The 20,895-nt window shown below is 40.1% G+C and overlaps 1 protein-coding gene across 1 annotated transcript in view; it reads right to left on the bottom strand.

The window, feature by feature from the left end:
* Positions 1-1,055: 1,055 nt before the first annotated feature.
* tmem132a (transmembrane protein 132A) overlaps positions 1,056-20,895 on the bottom strand; it is a 43,531-nt gene continuing 23,691 nt past the window's right edge. The window contains exons 8-13 of the mRNA XM_040144857.1: positions 8,225-8,420; positions 7,945-8,088; positions 6,284-6,486; positions 3,281-3,500; positions 3,006-3,197; positions 1,056-2,033 (exon numbers count right to left, since the gene is read on the bottom strand). Coding sequence (XP_040000791.1) covers positions 1,056-2,033; positions 3,006-3,197; positions 3,281-3,500; positions 6,284-6,486; positions 7,945-8,088; positions 8,225-8,420 — 1,933 coding nt within the window. The remainder of the gene's footprint in view (positions 2,034-3,005; positions 3,198-3,280; positions 3,501-6,283; positions 6,487-7,944; positions 8,089-8,224; positions 8,421-20,895) is intronic.

Genomic DNA, 20,895 nt, shown 5'->3' with positions numbered 1-20,895 from the left:
CCTACAACAGAGACTGATTGAAGCACTAAAGCCTCATACTTGTACTTACGTAAGCCTACTTACTGTTTTGAATTATGTTTTTTAATATATATTTTTAAATTTCCTCTCAAGTCCCTTTGACACCGTCGGGGGTTGCAGCTAAAAGAATAAGGCTAAAATTGTCATTACGCCACAAGAATCTATCTAAGCAACACATTAATTTAGTGGAATACACAAATATAATCATAGTCAGATCTTAGGACTGGAAAGCAAGTGGTTTCTCCTGAATCAGCCAGTTGTTAGGTGTTACTTGTGGTGATGCTGTCCCCTGATTGATCTGTGCCAGTGAATTTATCTGCCCATGTGCTTACTCAGGAAAAAGAGAACAAATAAAAGCTCTTATCATTGAAACAAACACCTCATGTCCAAAGCCAAACACACAGCGACATAAACCAATGACACAAAAAATTAATAAGTAAAACATTTGTGAAAGGGTAATTCAGGGTGCAAAATGGCCCCATAGGTAGGGTATAGTTTGGGTAAGAGCCACCACAAACTTTAAGCGTGTATGAGAGCAATGCTGTGGTTTGACTGGTAAACAAGGTGATAGCACACTGTTATTATCATGACTTTGCCTTTTCTAAACATCTCTCTATCGGCCACGCTGAACAAATGTGAGGTCTGACCTGTGAGTCTGCTTGAGGTAAAACAATGAAACAGGAAAGGCCTTCTTGTATTCATCAGTTATATGGTCTTAAAATGAGGTGAATGAGAGACAGAGTAAAGATTCTCAGTGACTGGTGCTTGTGCGACTGCAGAGTTTAAAGGAGTAGTTTAAACTCTTTAGCTCCCAATTGTACCTCTGAGTTTCAGTTAATTACCTCCTGACCCCCATGTCATAAAAACAGCAGTGAACACTGTTTGTGAACATCAATGGTTGCTGAGCTGTAACTTATGATTTTGATTAGTTTGACATTTTTTAGAGCAGGTTTAGTTGAACCTGCAAGAGGTTTCAAAGCTTGATGTTCCTTGTGGGTGTTGTGTCAGATGAGGACAGATTTGAGCTGAAGTTAAGGTCAGTCTGTGATTGTATGAATATGATCTATGATGACTTCTTTACCATTCTCTTTATTGCTCTCTTCCTGCTGGTGCTTTATCTTGTCTTCACCGTCCGTCTTCTTGCTCTCCTCTGTGTCCCTGTTCTCTACGTTTTTCTTTTTCCTCTCCTCTTCTTCTTCCTTTGTGCCTCCCTCTAGTTCTCCTTCCCCGTCCTCCTCTGCTGTTGCCCTCCTCCTGTCTCGCAGGGCGCAAGGCAGACAGTTTGCCAGAAAGAGGACAGCACACAGACAGAGTAGAGAGAGGACAGCACCCACACCCAGCTCTAGCTCTCTAGCTCTCTGCCCATCCTCCTCCTCATCCCTCTGTCCTTCTTTCTCTTGGCTTGGGGAGAAGTACACAGAGCCCTCCTCCTGGCTTGGCTTTAGCACAGCTTTATCCAGATTGTTCCGACCAACCATCCCTCTGTTCCTCATCTCATTCCACTTTCTATTAGACATCCTCACGCTGATTTTGTCATAGTAGTCACTGCTCACATTCGCACTGTCATCCTCGTCAAAGTTTGATGTATAGATATCGCTGTCGGACTCAACCAGCATGTCTGAAATGTCAAACTCAAACTCCTTTCCCTCCTCATCCTTGTTCCCTACTGGCTGCAGGAAGCCCAAGTCTAGGTTAACTCTTATCCAACCAGATCCTCTTGCCAGCCTCCTGGTCCCGCCTCCTACTCCACCAGTCTCAGTCCAATCCCTGTTGTCTTCACTGATGAAGTTGGAGGTAATTGGCTGGTCAGTGCAGGTTGAAACCACAAGTTCTGCTCGCAGTAAAGGCCCGCCTCCGTCGCCCTGGGCAAAGATTCGTTGGCTGGGCCCGGGTGTCACCACAACCACAGTGTCATCCAATGAGGAGAGATGCAGGAAAAAGGGAAGGTCGTTGAATGAGGAGAGGATGCAGGCAGTGTCGTCGCTAAACTGAAGCCAGACGCTGATGGATGCCTCCTGCATAGACACAACATGATATGGATCGAAAGACTATTAGACCTCACAAGTCATTGTCCTCTTTTTGTTGTGGAAGGCTGGCTGAAGAGCCTGACATCACTAGCATGTGCTGTCAGACTTTCTCCTGTTTACTGGAACACATTCGTAGCATTGCACTCAGCTGTTGACACAAGCAGTTGTGTGAATAATAAAAAAAGAATGCTTGAGAGAGAGCTTGGCATACCTAGATGTATGTTAATAGATAAAGCATCTGAGTATGCAATTATTTACTTATCAGCACGTAACACAAAGTACATGTGTGGTTCATGGAAATGTCATCAGTTTTGCAGGCATATGGTCATAAATCAAGGTATTGGATTAAGTGAAATTCATGAAACATTTGAGACACTTGCATAAATTGAACTGAGTATTTGAAGCATACAGTTACACGGATGGTGGAAAAGAGCAGAGCCTCTTTGGATTCTGCTGGGAGAAGTAATGCACATATGCATGAACATTAAATCTAAGTCTAACCAAAAACTGTCCTGCTCTTTAGTGCCTGATTTTTTGACCAAGGGATGCAGCTAATCACCAAAGTTTCATAATAAAATCTGTGGGGAACGTTAATGTCTGAACCGAGTTCTGTGCCAATCACATAGATGCCAACACAATTCACCAGATAAGGCAAAACTTTGACAAGCTGATGGTGCTAAAGGAAAGGTCGGGATCGCCTACATCAATAGGCTTCCTCCTCTGGGGCCTTTCAATTTAGCAAATATCATGAAAATCCATTTAATTTCAATTTTAAGTTCAGTTATTTACAATGTAAGCCATCATAGTGAAGGTAATTTGAACTGTCCTTTATTAGCAGCATGCCTTGTGCTGGCCATACCCCAGTCTTATCATCTGAGCAGCTGTTTTATCTGAGAATTGACAGTGGCTGCAATATTTGAAGAGTCTGTCTTCAAACATCATAAATGAACATTCTCTCACCTGGTGTTGGTTGTACAGGATGTTGTAGGCTGTCACTGTTGTTGTGATGATGGAAGAGTGGACAGGGCTGCCCGTGACTGACATGCCAAGGCCACTGACCACCTGTACAGACAGGTCTCCTGGTGTAACGGGGTTGGAGGTCACAGTGATGTCACATCTGCCCAGCACACCATCCCACTGCTCAGAGATGACCTGAGAGAGAGAGATGATGATGATGATGATAATGCTCAGTAAGAAAAGATTTCCAACTGAATTTATGTACAAGTATCACCAACATGGAGTGATGTCTTTCCTGGCCTTAAACCAATCAGGTTGTTCTGGGTGCCAAGGGAAGCCACTCGAGGGTCTTCTACTCTCAGCCAGTCACGCACCAGCTCTGTCACATCCACGAACCAATCAGATGAGCCTAATAGGTGTATGGTTCTGCTGCGGGAGTCCTGAGCTGTGAACTGAGTCAGAACCTGCACCGCAGAGCGCTGATACACTGGCACACACCTGAGGAGTCAGAACATTCAGGTCACACATGAGGAGACAGGACACATATGAGGAGACACGACACACAGGACAAATATGAGGATCTAAAGGCCACAACATATTTGTGTGTGTGTTTAAGTGTGTGCGTGTGTGTGTGTGTGTGTGTGTGTGTGCATGCAATCATGCCTGTGTTACCAATCCATCTGAGAATATATCAAATGTTAGGCATAGTCACCTTGGATCTCAGAGTATGGTTGAAGTGCTCAGCCTCAACAGACTGATATGGCACTAAAAAGTCTGAATCTTGGTCCAATATGACTATATCTGCGATTACTGTATGTAAATGTGCATTATCTAGTCTATTTACAGCCGTTACAAACACCAGCAGAACTATATTTGTAGTCTTTGGTCTTTAAGAAATGAGAAATCACAGCTGTCATGACAGGAGGATTAATTCAGAACACTCTTAACAGAACCACAACAAGACATTTTGGGAAGATATCACAAATCCCTCACACTGTTCAAGCTGCGGCTAACAATGTAGTCTATAAGTCTTGATATTGTGGTTGTTCCTTTATATCCATTTGTGCAGGAGCGGAGGTACACTCTCAGCACAGAGGGGGCGGGGCATTCTCGATGGTCACCTCTGATAAGGCAATTTCAAAATTCACAGCTGTAAAATAGCTGATTTATCCTATCTGATCCTAACCTATCCTAACCTATCCTAACCTATCCTATCCTTCCCATAAACACAAATTGTAACTTATTAAGTCCAAGAAAATATACAGTGTAGCCACTTTGTCAGACAAGCTGAAAAACAAAAAAAGAAAACAGGTTGCCAGTCGCATTCAAGTGTTTCAGCACCAAGGACAGCATGCAGCACGCTACGTGCATCGATTGATGAATGGTTCAGCGCCACCCCCGAGACAGCGACAGGCAGGTCACTGTCTCAGTAGCTTACCATGTCTTTCTTACATAGCACAACATTACAAGGCCCACTGAAACATAAAAGAGACAGCAGTCTACATCACTACAAGTCCTATTCAGATACAAAGTAGACAGTCTACAACACCAGAGGCAGTGACAGACAGGTGCTGAGATGCAGTAAACATGGAGTTAAATAAAAGATTAAACATTCTGATTTCTTCATAACCAAATTTTAAATTGATAAAGACTAATTATGGGTGTTTCCTAGGCTTAATTTGTCCCGGATCCTACCAGAACAAGATCCGGGACCTGCCATTTGGGATTGGCATTTAATTGGATCTTGGCATTTCTTTGTCACTATTAAAATCAGTAAATAAATCTTGTGTAATATTTAATGTTATCTTTCTCCCATTGAAGTTACTACTAAATTGCTTGTATGCCTATTTTGGATGCATTTTAAATCTATACATGTTACTATTACTATACTAGCTGTTGCTTTAGAACCATTGACAGGTATGTTTGTTGTGTGTAAGTGCTGTGCTGTGATAGACAGAAAGAAAAACAGAAAGAACACATAATTTAGTTCGGTTTCTTAGCCTGTTTGCTTTTTATTGTTGTAAATAGAACTTTTGGCCCTAATTCCATTTTCCTCACATTGTAGCAATCCACACACAGAAGGGAAAATATAGGGAAGTGAAGGGACAATCAATGAGAGAGAGAGAGCTGCAAGCCATAAATAGCCTGTGTCTACATTCCTCCCCCTGCTGATTTTGAGTTATTATTTTGAATTCTCTGATTATTGAATGTAGATAAATAATGCTTTGTTTGTGATGATAGTTTTGTTTAGTTTTGTATAGTTTTAACAGTTAGCACATAGGTGTTGTCAAATGTGCTCCAGTGAATGTGGATTTTTTGATGCGTTCTGTGACATTTTCTCTTCCCTGACCTGCTAGAACAGCACCCTCTCTGTTGTCACAGGACCATCTGATTAAGGACAAATTAAGCACTGGATTTTTCACTCACTAATTATTGTCCCTTCTCAGCCTGCTGTTGTTTAGTGCCGTCCATTAGTGTTTTCCACCATCCTCCATAGAGCAAAATAATCCAAACAGTTAACAAACTTTGTAAATATCATGTTTCCTGCCAGGCTAATAGTAGTAGTGCTAGCAGTAATGTTAGATTTATTATTCATTACATAGTCATTGTGGTTGTGTTGAAAGGATGAGCAAGACGAGAAGCAAGATGTAAACTTTTCTTACTGTCTCGATTCTTGTGTTTTAATGCACCCGATTTGTACTTTCTCTCCCATTTACCGCCTAGTTAGATTGAAAAAACACACCAGTTACATTACAGTTACACTGTAACTTCATCACTTAGTCACACGGCATTTGGCCGACCAGTGGTGTCACTCAGTCAGTGTCGGTCAGTAAGTCAGTCCGGAAAAGACATCTGTTGCGGTCCAGCCAAAATGTAGCTCAAGAGGGGCCTCAACTGAGCGTAGGTATAGGGCGGTCACACCCTCTGCCAACGCAGTCACTCCGCTTATGCATTTGTGTGATGGCTTTTCATGTAGACCCTCTTGGTGAGACGTTACAGAAAAAAGTGATTATTCTGTTGCCTATTTCATTTTTGGGTGAAAGAGTACTTGAACTTGTCTTATAGGGTTTCACAGCCTGTGCATTTAAGAAAATAAATATGGCTGCCCTGACAATATATTGAGTAAAATACTTAGAGGAAGCAGTGGGGTTAAAAAGGTCTTTCAGGTCATTCTTAGAATCTCCATTGGATATCTTTATGTAGAGAAACTCACATACAAAAGCCTATAATTAAATAAATTTATGAAAGCAAAGTGAAGGCACATTGGGGCCGTCGTGTACCCATTCTCTGTGAAGTGGTTCCAGCCACTGATGGCATTGAGAATGGGGTCTGCCAAGGACACTTGCAGAGGCACTGACGGAGCCCACACCTCAAGACACACAGAGCCACTGAGTGCGCCCAGTAGAAATTCCACCACCGCACAAGTGTTGCCCAACCCTGATTCGCTGCCATCCACAAAGAGGGTGGAGCAATCACTGGACACCTGTGGTTAGGATAGAGACAGACAGAGGACAAGTGGAAGAGACTCCATTGATGACTGGTGATTAAGGGACATATGTTCAGTATGTATATCAAGTCAATAAAAACAGTAGAGGAGATGAATTTAATTTAGTTGTATTACAAATTAATGTTTAAATATAACAATATCACTTATTTAAAGGTGCATTAATCAGTATGTTTCTATTTACAATGTGTTAAATACTATGTCATATGTGACAGGTGTCGCCACAGAGAATCATGGCCTAACTCCTCAGATATAGGAAGGTCATTGTTATGGTATTACACACAACTTTACTCTTTTATTTCACTCTCATCACTTTCATCAGGCTAATTTTCAGCCACAGCAGCAGCTGTTTTCAGAGAAAAGCCCAGATAAAGCTACTGTACACTACCTGCTCAGCAGCCATCAGCAGACAGACACAGTTAGAGACTAGCTGGTGAACATAGCGGAGCAATTAGGAGCTAAAGAGCCAGATATTTCCTCCAGGAGTTAATAGAGACCAAAAACAGAGCTAAAAGAGACTGAATATTGGGCTTAGATTTATCATGTGGACACAAACACCGCTCTAATTAATGATCATGTTGCTCTGTGGCTGCTGACTGTTTGCGAGCAGGTTAGCCATACCAACTTCATAATGTGATAATATATCCCAAGTGGACAAAAATCAATTACTGCAGATACAACCAAATGCATTGCTCAAATTTATTCATGATATCAAGTGACATAACAAACAAGTAGAGGTGATGGGTCATTTGGAGCAAGTGGGTCATAGCTCCACCTGTTGGCAGCAGAAAACATTGTGGTGTTGGGGATATTGAGTAACTTAGAAATTAATATAATTCTAGATTAATCTGTGACATAAAATCCTTGGCTACTGCTGTTACTGATCATTATTCTACAGTGTAAGCTCAGTGTCTATGTGTATTTTAAATTGGTATTTTTAAATGCTCTTGGCTGGAGAGGTCTGTACGTGGTGGCAAGAATCCCCAGTGGGAAATCAACACACATGTCCAAAGTCTTTGGTAATAAAAGCAGATTTTTAAAAAAATCATTTCAAATTTGATGCCAGGTGGAGCTGACTGTCTGTTGCCATGCTGCTATTTGATTGGCTTTTTGCAGAGTATTGTTGTCATTTACTTGTAGTTGTTAGAAGAGAAGAAGAAGAGAAGAAAAACTGAGATTCAATTCCTTGGTGCCCCAACAGCTCCAGGACATTGTTATAAACCAAATCACTGGTAAAAATAATCATTGGTAAGGAGGACCACAAAATGTGGTGGAAAGCTGTGTGAAAATCTAATATTGTAATTGGACCTTGAGTTAAGATTTTTTTTTGTCAAACTAGGCTAAAACTGTCAAAGATATGGGAACATACAGTAATTAACCAGTGTACCTTTATTACGTTAGGCTGATCTTAATAATGTGTGTTGGACTGTGTTGCACCTTGACAGTGTTCTCGTTGGTAGAGTGACACGTGACAGCAGAGGTGACATCTGAAACCTTCCCATCGTGGCTAATGGCCAGCACAATGACAGGAACTGACACCAGCTGGTTGGTCAGTATGGCTGTGTTGATGATCATGTTACTCTGAGGAAAGATGATCAGAAGACACACAATCCAAATGATGTTTAATAAATCAGATAAGATGGACCTTAAAAGATTTGAAAGATTATAAAGATTATGATCTTTGGGTTGGGAATTAATTAATGACTATATGAAGTACCTCTGTGATGGGAGCGATGCCAAAGATGTGGCGATCAGCGAATGAAAAGATGCTCACTGCTGCCCCTCGTAGCGACGGGGGGGTATTACGCCCAGAGTACTCCACCCACCAGTTAGCCGACACTGTCATGGCAACACCGAAGCTCCGCCTCAGGCCGTCAACTGACAGACACACCACCTGCTGGAGGAGAGTGGGACTGCAGGACGACAGAGATCAGAGACTGAGCTGTGATGACTGAAACTACAGTCATCACAGTGAGAGTAACTGTAGAGGGAAGATGTGTATTTGGGATTGCACAGAGATGAGGGCATTGCTAGAAAGGCTTAGAAAGTTCTGACAGTAAATATGATTGATGCGCTCTCAGCTCTCTTATAAGAGCGAAGATGACTATAGTGTGATTGCTTTGCTCTTATAAGAGAACTGAGAGTGCAGCGATCGCATTATTATGTGCCTGCTGTGTGCTACACAGAAGGCACCTTTCTATCAGTGCAAAGAATGAGAAATGTGGCTTTTGTGCAAAGAGCAGCGCAACTAGCGCAAGCGCTACTAGTCTTACATGCTTGCAACTAGACACATGGTCTCAGAGCTAAAATGTTAAGCTTGTTTAGGAGACAGGTGCAAACTACTACTATGACATACATGCAGCCACAGACTCCACAGTCAAGCTTTATAAATGCTCACAAGACTTAGATCTTTCAATGTTGTGCTCTACATCTGCTGAAATGTTTAGTTTACGAAAGTTTTACCTCCAAAGAGAGGGTTTTACAGATTTTTGGAGATTTCATGAGTGTGTCATGTGATCACCAATAGTCTGAATCAGTGTTTTTGGAGACCTGAAAAAATTACCTAAACTGCTCTTGGTTGCACAGATTTATCACCATAAGCATATAATAGGCATCAAGATGTAGCCATAAGCTTCCACTTTCTGACAATGTAAACGTCTAACTAAATTGAGGTTTCGGATGGGAGGTTTAAACCTTAATTGATAGGTAACCCACTGTCAAGCTCTCATTCACTGCAACGGAAACTGCAGGCTGACATCCTCCTCAGCTTCCCAGTTCTTAAATCTGCAATATCATCCTTTGTCTTTGGAGTGTGGAAACATGCTATATATTCTCATGCTCAGCTACTCAAGTTCGAACTAAAGGCCTCAGCTAACAAGCTTTATTCATAAGGCAAACACACTGTTTCTTCAACAAAATGTGAAGTTGTGAAATTCAACAGTGGTTCATGTTAATGCCTCTGTGGATAGCCTATCTACCATTAAGGCTTGACTTTGGGGTGCAAGAGTTCGATCCCCAGCTTGGTTAAGAATGTTTTGACATAACTTCCAACTTTCACATGACAGTGTGAATCACACAGGTGTATGGTGTTGGCGCTTAATGAGTGCCTACACAATGTTGAGTTCCTCCTAACTTTCTTTGTCAGTATTAAACCTGTAATAAATGTATTTGTTTTTTGGGTTTCTAAATTTAATTATTGTCTACATGGATATTGTGCCTAAAATAATAAGATACTTACTTTAAAAAAGGTCCTGATTTTGAAACCACTGAGGGGTACATGTTGAGGGATGTTAAAATATTTCAAATTTTTCCAAACTCACAGTAATGTACAAAAAAGGTAAAATTGTGCAGTCCCAATGGATTCAGGCAGATATCTTCTAAAGTAATGGTTTTTAGATGTTGAGTAGTGTCCTGCTGCTGTCATCACTGATAGTCCAGGGGTTATGGCTCTAGTCTTTGCATGACACAAGTGATCAGCAGCACTGTAATCCTTGCAACAACAGCAGTAGCAGCTTTCAGCAATCCCACACATTTTCTATGAAAATGCACATTCTAGTTGTTATTTTTCTTCTGTACATTTTTTGGCACACTACAAGCCCTACATGCTTGCTAGAAAAAATGGTTCCAAAGCAAAAAGATTAAGCATGTTTATGAGATAGCTTCTAGTGCTTGATGTTTTTTTAATGGTTTTCTATGGGGAATGAGGGAAACATGATGAAACATAATGAATATCTCAAAAACTATAGAGGCGACAAGACTGAAACGTGGTGAACAGCTTCCCCATACTTTAGGGCTTCAAGTAATCAAACATTTTGACATACCGCCACCATGTGGCGATAAACGCACCAACAAATATTGCAAAATGTTATGGCTAATAGCGCGGCAACCTTGAGGTGTAGAAGACATATTTTGGTGTCTATGGATTCAGTCGATGATGCTGAAGAGATTGCTATAGACCACGCTCATTTGTGTCATTAAATGTGTCTGGCGTTTTGAATTTTTTGGTAGACATACTTTTGACTCCTTATCTTACTTTTTTCATCCAATGTTCACCAAACTTGGTACATACCATGTTTGGACGATCCCGAATATTGCCCATATGTTTGATTTGAGATATCATGTATTATTTTTCCATGATTGGCTAACAAACCTTTGTGGGTGTGTTCAAATCAATTCAACCTACTGCAAATGCTTCATGCAATTGCAACCAAATTTGACCACAAATAAGACTGCTGAGGCCTAATGCAGTTTTGCCCCTGGGGGCAGTATACTAAAAAACGAAAATTGCTTATGACAAATTGTTTGAAACATGATTCCACTTTTAAAATATCAAGCAAACTATGCCATATAATTTTTTAAACAGCTTGTTTATATGTCACAGCTAATAAGTTATAATTTTTTTAATGAGGGGTGCATAAAATCAAATACTGCAAGGGCTAAAGAATTGAAACTTGACAGACAGCTGACTACTGCTGAAATGCTTCACATAGTCAAAGATTGCCCAGTGTGGCACTATCGCAAAAACTATTTTGTATAGTCCTGTTTGAAATTATTGGCACCCTGAATTTTAAGTACAGAATTTAGAATATCTTAAGAAATAAATGCAAATAAACCATTTTATATAATCAAATTTTGTACCATCTTACTGAACAAAAGAAAATAAGAAAAAAAAGCTTTCATAAATGAAATAATATAAACACAAAATTTACCCCAGAAGCAATTATTGGCACCTTTCACTACTATTTGGTTGCAGAACCTTTGGCAACAATGACAGCCTCTAAATGTTTCTTGTAGCCATCTAGAATCTTCTTGCATCTTTCTGCTGGTATTTTCTTCCACTCTTCCACTGCTATGCATTCAAGCTCTTTTAAGTTTGCAGGAGTCCTTTTTGCAATGGCAGATTTCAGCTCTCTTTCAGGTTTTCAGTGGGATTTAGGGCAGGACTCATTGCTAGCCAGTTTAAAACAGTCCATCTTTTCCTTTTCAACCATTCTTTTGTGCTGCTGGATGTGTGCTTTGGGTCGTTGTCCTGCTGAAAGACCCAAGACCTTTGTCTCAAACCTAGTTTTCTGACACTGGGTAAACACGTTTTGATCTTAAATTCCTTGGTAATCTTATGATTTCATCATTCCTTCGATACATTCAAGGCCTCCATTACCAGAGACAGCAAAACAGCCCCACAACATGATAGAACCTCCACCATTTTTTACTTTAGGTAGGGTGTTCTTTTCCTTATGGGCTTCATTTCATTCCCTATAAACAAACAGATGCATTGCATTCTGTTAAGGAAAAGTTGGTTTATCATTTATTCACTTCGGCGATGCTCCTATAGAAGTTTCAAGGTCTCTCCCAGGGGCCTTATACAGATGTATTATGAGTCCAGGGGAGCCTACATATGGAGCTACCTGTCACCTTTCCATAATTGGAAATAAACCTTGGAAATATGCTTGTCTTTGGTGTAATTTATGGCCAGTGCATGGGTAGCGTGTGAACGTCATATAAGTTTTTATGATGTGTTTAGGTAGAAGTAAAGAAGTAAAGATAACCAATTGTAACTAAGTTCTTTATTACAAGAAACACTATGCTGGTTGTAAGACTCTTTCTATTGAGAGACTCTCCTTTGACTTCTTGTGATAGAGTTTGTTTGTCTCCTCTATTGTAACTTACAATATATTTCACTTTAACCCTATCAGTGTTTTGTGTCTTTAATTGTGTTCAGAGTCTTTTTTAGAAAATCTTCCACAACATTTTGGAGGTCCCACCAAGATCATTATCCTGTGGCAGTCTTCTGGAAGGACACCATTCCCTGGCCAGGACATTGAGTGAGAAGCCTCGAACCTCACAAGGGTTTTTTCAGAGATGCTTAGTTGTCTCCTTCCAGAAGGCAGAGCACAGTAAGTAATCGCATTTTTTGAAATATATATATAATGCTTACTTGGGTATAGAGAATTAATTGGCATTTTATTGTTTGTGTGAAGATTTTGTTTTTACTCTTTCTTAAATTCTAAAGTTCATGGGTTTAGGTTTAAAACACAAACTGATTGTGGTTGAAGTTTTATTGTTTGTTTATTCCAAGCTTGGAACAGGGAATTCCTTGAGGGGAGTCGCCTGAAAAAGGAACAAAAACTTGGGGTTCTCTGGCCTTAAAGTGCATGGAAAATAGCGGGGAGGTGGCCTCCCGCCTATACGGGTTCCTTCGGTAAAGCCGATAAAGCGTGCATAAAATAGGGGGAAAGGGATTCACGCCTAGAGATGCGTATCCATTGGTTGCTACGGCAGATTTCCGCTAATGAATTTCAGGGCTGGAACCGCTGGCAGCTAGTGGTTGTTGGGTTAACCGGTGCTGCCTGACGCTAGAGACATTTTTGACCAGGTCAGTATCTGTGCTTGTGGTCTCCATGTGTCTGTGTGTGTGTGTGTGTGTGTGTGTGTGTGTGTGTGTGTGTGTGTGTGTGTGTGTGTGTGTGTGTGTGTGTGTGTGTGTGTGTGTGTGTGTGTGTATGTGACACCTCCAGCCCCTCCTATTTCATCTCTGTTCTTTGTGTGTGTGTGTGTGTGTGTGTGAGCCTTTTTTGTGCATGTGACTGAGAGACGGAAGAGAGAGAGAAGAAGCAGCAGTTGTTCAGCTTTATGATACTGTGTGTCTGTGTGTGATGAGAGATCGATGATTGTAGTTTATTTTTTAGTTCTCTTTTTCTCATTTATAAATCTTTTTCTCAGTTCTCATTTGATTTGATGTGAAATGGCATAAAACATTAGGATTTCCTCAGTGTGGGAGTTTTCAGCATACCTCTATTAGAATTTTGAGGAAAAAGACGGCCAAGAGATTTGAAGGTAAAATTAAAAAGGCTAAAGCACATGCTTGTAAGAAAGTTAATGTCAAGTGGACAAAAGAACTTGAAAGTTTGAAATTGTGGGAGAAAGAGGTAGATAATAGAAAGAGGACTGAGAAAGCGTGTAAGAATGTGAAAGTATTTGTTTCTCTTCGTGTGGATGAAGCATATTATAAAATGTTGGAGATGACTCCTAGAGCCCTTATTGAAGATGTCAGAGGCTCAATGTATTACACTACACCATTTTGTGATCATGTAGCAGAGTTTGAACCAAGATGGCCACAAGATGGATCTTCTGAAAACTCCTTTATGACATCATTACATGGATTTATAGATCCTCCCAATCCGACAGGGCCTCCTGACTGGGATTACGAGTATATGGTGGAGTGTCTTGGGGTCTGGGATGCCATTGGTCGAAAGGTCAGTCACACAGGTCAGATGATATCAAGCCACCCTAAAACAGTTCTATTCAGTGTTAATAAAGTTGATGAAATTGACTGCCCTGTAAAAACACATCCACCCATCGAGCTCCTCCTGGTAGGCAAAAACATCTACAGCACTGGTCACCAGAGAATACACTCCACCCACAGGTTGAAAGTAGAACTGCAGGGGAAGACTGCAAAGGAGCTACTGCAATGCCACCTGCTGGTCATAAACCTCCACCATATACTGGATTGTTGGACCAAGCTTTAAAGACATTTACGCAAATATCTTCGAAAGATGCCATGGAGCTCAATAACTATGCAGAAAGGAGTGAAATTAAACTCAACTGGCCTACTATGCTCCACCTGCCAGAGACAGAGGCACAGGTAGAGGCCAAGACGAGGGGGAGGTGAGAGCTTCCCCTATGTCAACAGAGAGGAAACTGATGTTTGCTGGTGATGCCATCAAGTTGGCCAGATTGCTAGAAACGGCACAGCTACGATACCAGAGGTGTGGCATGTGTCCATGAATAGACCATTTGGAGACAGGAATCAACCATCACAAATGTCAAGACTATCTACACAGGTCTCAACTCCTGATACCACTTGTCAGGAGGAGAGTGAAAACCTCAAAAGTGATTCTGAAGATACTTAACTGTTCTATTTTTCTCTTCACTATAAGTCTGAAGATCTCCCAATGTTTAAGATTAAAGTTCATGGTACCACCTATCACATGTTGGCTAACACAGGAGCCACTGAGTCGACATTAAAGTCAACAACAGAGCCTTTTCAGATGTCTCAAAAAAAAACAACTTGCATTAGGGTTTCAGGAACGCCTTTAAAGTATGAAGCACCTGAAACACATCCAATTGAATGCAAAGACGTTGATGTTCCAAACATACATCACTCATTTGTCATCATCCCAGACTGTCCTGTGAATTTGTCAGATAGAGATTTGTTGTGTGCTTTGAACTTGACTATTGTTTGTACCGAAAATGGTATTAAGAGAGTGTGACACGAACTTTGGGCTGTTATGGTATGACACTCCTCAACAGCTCCCAGATACGGTTATTGTAGGTACATTGATCCCTCATCAATTACACAAGAGTTGTGTTTTTTGTTGAATCCCATAGTGATGAAGCATTTGTGAGACATGATCCATGCACTTAGAAGTGCATGTCTCATAAAGCACACGAAAGTGCAGATGAACGGTTTGTAAGAGAGTGGGCTAAACAAACAGATGAAGAACAGTTACAAGGGAATGGCATTGTGGTCGCAGAGGATTTGTTGCTTTGTTTGTTGATCTAAATGAGATGCGGAGGAAAGTGTTCTGGATGACTGGTGTCCCTCATGTTGTTCTTGCTGAATCTTTTTTCAGATCATGGTGTGGAAATAACATTGCGAGCCTTGGATGTGTCTTGTTGTGACACTGTCGCCGACTGCATTACAGGAACATTTGGCAAGTTTTGTTATTCCCAAAGGAAGCACTTTGATTCAGTATGTGGATGATTTGTTGGTTTGCTCCACATCCGAAGAAAACTGCATCATTGATACAAACGTTCTATTGAAATATTTGGCATCGCAGGGGCACAAAACGTCACAAGAAAAACTCAATTTGGTTAAACAACAAGCGCAGTATTTAGGACATGAAATCTCAAAAAACAACAAAAAATTAGCAAAGACAGAATTCAAGCAGTATTGTCAATGCCTAAACCCGTGACGAAAAAACAAATGTTGAGTTTTTTAGGATGCACAGGTTACTGCAGATCTGTGATTATGCTAAACTAGCTCAACCACTCTCTTACATTGCACATGAGACTGGTAATGCGCAATGCACATGACCCAGTGACTTGGACTCCTGAAGCTACTGAATCTTCCTAAAAATTGAAGGAAGCTTTGGCTTCTGCACCTGCTTTAGGCATTCCGGATATGTCAAAAGACTTCAACCCAATCGTTGATGATGGTTTCTACAGTTCTCAAAGATTTTCACCAGTTGTGAGAGGGCTTCCTCCTTGTTCCAGAGCAGTGGCTGCAACTGCAACAACTGTAACAGCTTCTTCTTCTTGTCCGGTACCATACAGACCTTTAAAGGTTCTGGTTCCACATTGCTGTAGCTGCCATTCTTTTGCAGGCCAAAACGGCTTATTTTATTCCTGCTTGCACTCTTCATTATTAAAACTTGTTGAGTTTGCCACATGTCACTTTGGAGAGATGCAATGTGTTGAATCCAGCCACTCTTCTTCCCACTGAGGAAGATGGTGACCCTCATGATTGTCTGTCAGTAATTACCGAAGCGGTAACTCCCAGGCCTGATCTTTCTACCACATCTCTTCCTAATCCTGATCTGGTCCTATTATGTGGATAGATCAGCTTGAAGAGTAGACGGAGTTGGAGCTGTTGGTTATGCTATTGTCACTGACATGGTGGAATTTGCAAGACTCCCAACTAATCTTTCTGCTCAGGCAGCTGAACTATTTGCTTTAACACAGGCATGCATGCAGCTGGAAAATCTGTCAATATCAACCATGACAGTAGGTATACTTTTGGAGTTGTACATGACTTTGGGACACTATGGAAAAATGGAGGCTTCCTTACATCACAAGGAACATCCATTCGACATCATCAGCTTTTCAACAACCTTCTTGAAGCCATCATACTCCCATCTCAGGATGTTTGTAAGTGTCAAGCAATTCAATTTCAATTTTATTTTATTTATAGAGCACCAAATCATAACAGAGGTTATCTCAGGGCACTCTTCATGTAGAGCACGTTTAGACCGTACTCTGTATAGTTCTATTTACAGAGACCCAACAATCCCCCATGAGCAAGCACTTGGCGACACACCTTCGGCAAAAGTGTGCACATGTTCAGGTTGCATATATTGTGTCAAAAGGACACTCTTTTGCCGATTCAGTGGCTAAATCTTCTGCTGTATCATCTGACGCACATTTAATTCAGATGTATCTTTATTCTGCTGTGGCTCTTTTGACCTGCACATGTCTATTAAAGACATTCAATCTATGGAAAGTCCTGCAGAAAAGTCTGCATGGAAGAAAAATGGTCATTGTGATTCAGAAGATGTCTGGAGAGGCCTAAGGGGTAAGCCTTGGTTACCTAAGCAACTATTTCCTTTCATGGCTAAGCTCTCACATGGATTAGACCATATTTTGAAAGGAGGTATGATTGATTTTATTGCACAAAACTGGGATTCCATTTGGTTCAGTACGGTTGCTGAAAATGTTTGTAAGACATGTCTGGTGTGTGCTCAACATAATATTGGGAAGTCACACAACACAACACAATCAGCATTTCCTAATGGTAACAGACCATTTCAGCATTAGATGATGTATTTTATTGAGCTAACTCCAAGGGGGGATATAAATACTGCATAGTTCTTGTAGATATGCTCTCTAAGTGGATAGAGGCCTTCCCTTATAGACAGGCCGATGCAAAATCAGCTTTTGCATCTTTTGCAACAAAAAACATTTGTCGCAGGAAATTCTTACAAGATGGGGAATTCTGAAAAAATTGTCATCTGATAATGGGCCCGGTTTTGTCAATAATAATATCTCTTTTTGGCAGAAAAACTGGGCATTGATTTGAAGCAGCATTGTGCTTACCATCCTCAGAGTGGGGGTGCCATTGAAAAAGCTAATGGCGTGTTGAAAAATAAGCTAACAAAAATGATGGAAGAGACACAAATAGATTGGGTCTCCTTTCTACTGCTTGTATATGTATATGAGAGGAAGATGTCATTCTACTACAGGTCTGTCGCCACAAGAAGTTTTGACAGGCAGAGCTATGCCAATGGGTCAGAACATGTCCAGGGGAATGCCTACTGGTCAGATTCTTTTAGATGAGGCCATAGTGGCCTAATTTAAGGAGTTAACCTGTATAGTGATTTCTATCTCTTCACAGGTGAAAGCACTCCTTCCATCACCTGTGAGAGAGGGAGAAACAGTGATCCTTTCCAGTCTGGAGACTGGGTTCTGGTGAAAGATTTGAGGAGGCGACACTCTTGTCTCAACGTTGGAGACGTCCATACCAGTTCCTGCTCCCTACACCAACGGCAGTTAAAGTGAAGGAGAGAACAATGTGGATCCATGCATCACATTGTAAAAAAAGGCACCAATACTGTACGAAGGAAGTGGCCAAGTTGGATCCTCTGATCTTGGCCATGTTGGTATGTCTCTTAACACCTGTTGGAGGGTCATCAATCTCCAATATTACACAGAAAGTAAATATGACTCATTAAGTGGAGCCAACACAGACAAAAAACACTTCACTGATATAATCTTTTCGTGGAATCAAGAGACTTACGTTATCAGAGCCAATGCTAACTGAAGATGTGAAGAAGCAAGAGGACGATGATTATTTATGTCCAATACAGCTGTGAGTGTGTTTGTAGACCTTGTTTTCATATGTGACCTAAATTTTTTCCGAATTAATGATCAGTCAGGAAATGTTTCTTCAGTAGAAGACAGTGAATTGAATAATGCTCCTGTCAGAAATTCTAGATCCGTTCTTATAGATTCTATACCTGCTGCAGTCTTTAACTGACAAGTCTCCTGATATGAGAAGTTAATCAATTTTTTCTATCACCAAATAGGAGTGACCACACTAGCCCTACATGTAGATCTTATTCTATGTGGGGTTTTGCAAATGCAACTAAAAAGGGTATGCTTATAAGAGAGACTTTGAAATCTCACAGAATGACTTTGTTGAAGCATCAGCAAGCTTTAGACTTTTTGTTAGCCAGGACTGGAGGTTTATGTGCAATATTAAATTTGAGTGGTGGATTATGTGTGACTTTGATTCCAGATGGCACATATAACTTAACAGATGTTCCTTCTGCTTTAAACCTTTTACAATCTGTTTTGCAGGACAGATTCGGTCCTACTGACCCTTATTACAGCTCATTAACTAATTCTTATGGATCATGGGGAGCAGGTATGTTATGGCTAATCCTGCCTGTTATTGTGGCCCTACTGTTTTTTTTTTGTTGATAATTATGTGTTTTCTAAGTTGTGCTAAAGCGATGATACGTAAACTTGTTACCTCCTACCTCCTCATTAACTGCTGTAGCAATTCAGCCTGATGTGAAAGTTAGTGATAAATATGGGAATATTGATGATAAAAGTTATTTTCAACAACTGCAACTGTACTTGGATGAAGACATCTAAGTATGGTTTAAGTTGCTGGAAACGTTTGACCATCGTGGGATGAATGGACTATTGCAGTGTGAAATAGAATCCATGTTACTATGCATTACTTTTGTAATTACTACAGCATTATGATGATATATGTATCTGTATCATTTTTCTTTAAAAGTTTTCAAATGTACTGGAGTGACTTAGATTGAAATGCTGAAGTTGTGGGACTTTTTTTTTTCGTCATACAAGATCATATAGGTTTTTGTCTCATGGCTCAGTAAGGATAGATAGGTATAACTTTATATAATATATAACTTTTATAACTTTAAGTTTGATGTGTGTATTTACCCTCTTGATCATTTTATGATGATTTGATATAAATATATTCCACTTAGTTAATTTATGTGTTTTTTGTTTTTCTCCTCATGTGTTATGTAAGGAGTTTACTTTCCTATTGTCAATTGTTTTACTACTTTTTTGACTATTTTGAAGTCCTAATCTACGTATTAAGTTTGATCAATAATAAAAAAGTAAATGTGAAGGAAAATCATTTATTCACTTTCAGTGATGCTGCTATAGAGGTTTCAAGGTCTCTCCCAAGGGCCTTGGACCAATGTTTTATGAGGCCAGGGGGGCCTACATTTTGAGCTGCCTGTCGCCTTACGATAAATGGAAAGAAGCCAAGCTATGCTTGGCTTAGGTTTAATTTATGGCCAGTGCATGGGTAGCGCATGAACATCAGGTCAACATCAAGTTTCTATCCTATTGGATGATGTGTTTGGGTAGAAGTAAAGATAACCAATTGGAACTATGTTCTTTGTCTCAAGAAACACTATAAGAGATGATTGTAAGTCTCCTTCTATTGAGAAACTCTCCTTTGACTTCTTGCGATAAGGTTTGTTTGTCTCTTTTATTGTAACTTACAATATATTTCACTTTAACCCTATCAATGTTTTGTATGTTTAATTGTGTTCAGTCTTTTTTAGAAAATCTTCCACAACAATTCCCAAAGAGCTCTACTTTGGTTTCATCTTACCATAGAACATTATCCCATAAAGGCTGTGGCTTATGTATGAATGTTTTTGCAAACATTAGTCTTTCCTTTTAGGGGCTTTCTTTCAATAGTGGTGTCCTCCTTGGCCTTTGCCCATGGAGCCCTACTTGGTTTAGTGTGTGGTGTATACTATGGGCTGAAACCACCGCTCCTGATTGCTCCAGGTTAGTCTGAAGCTCTTTAGATGTCTCGCGTGGTGTTCTTTCCACACTCTTATCAACCTTTGCAGACTTCTCTCATTGAGTTTCTTCTTAGCACCGAGTCCTGGAAGTGTCTTAACAGTTTTGATGACTGTGATACTTCTTGATAACATTATGAACCGTTGAAACAGGGATTTCAAGATCTTTGGGCGATTGCCTTGTAGCCTTTGGAATTGATATGATGTTTGGTAATAGTATTTATGATGCTCTCAGACAGATCTTTTGACTTTGCCATTGTGACAAAGAAACTGGAAACAATCAGTCCCTTTTTATGCAGTAAGACCGTTATTCATTGGTTAATTCAGGTCATTTTAAATTTAATTATGTTTATGTTTATTTGTTTGTTATATTGTTTGAGGAACCAATTTAAATTAATCAAAAGGGTGCCAATAATTGTCAGGTGCACATTTTATGTCTGTATTTTTTATTTCACTACATGATAGCATTTGTTTCTTGTTGTTGTTCAGTAACTTTAGACATTTTATTAAATATTCTGATCATATAAAATTGTTTAATTTGCATTTATTTCTGAAGATATTCTTAATTCTGTAACTAAAATTCAGGGATGCCAATAATTTCAACCAGGACTATATATTTTTTAGGATAAATTTTCTTCTATTATGGATGGGTGATATGAGCTGCATTTCTGCATCAATAATGCAAAAAAGTGACATGACCAGACTGGGGAATTGTTTGCTAAATATGTCAGTAAATAAGGCAACAGCA

Source organism: Xiphias gladius, chromosome 15 (assembly GCF_016859285.1).
Source record: "Xiphias gladius isolate SHS-SW01 ecotype Sanya breed wild chromosome 15, ASM1685928v1, whole genome shotgun sequence".
Taxonomy (NCBI): domain Eukaryota; kingdom Metazoa; phylum Chordata; class Actinopteri; order Istiophoriformes; family Xiphiidae; genus Xiphias; species Xiphias gladius.
Note: the sequence above shows the minus strand (reverse complement) of the source record. Positions and strands in the feature narration are given on the sequence as shown.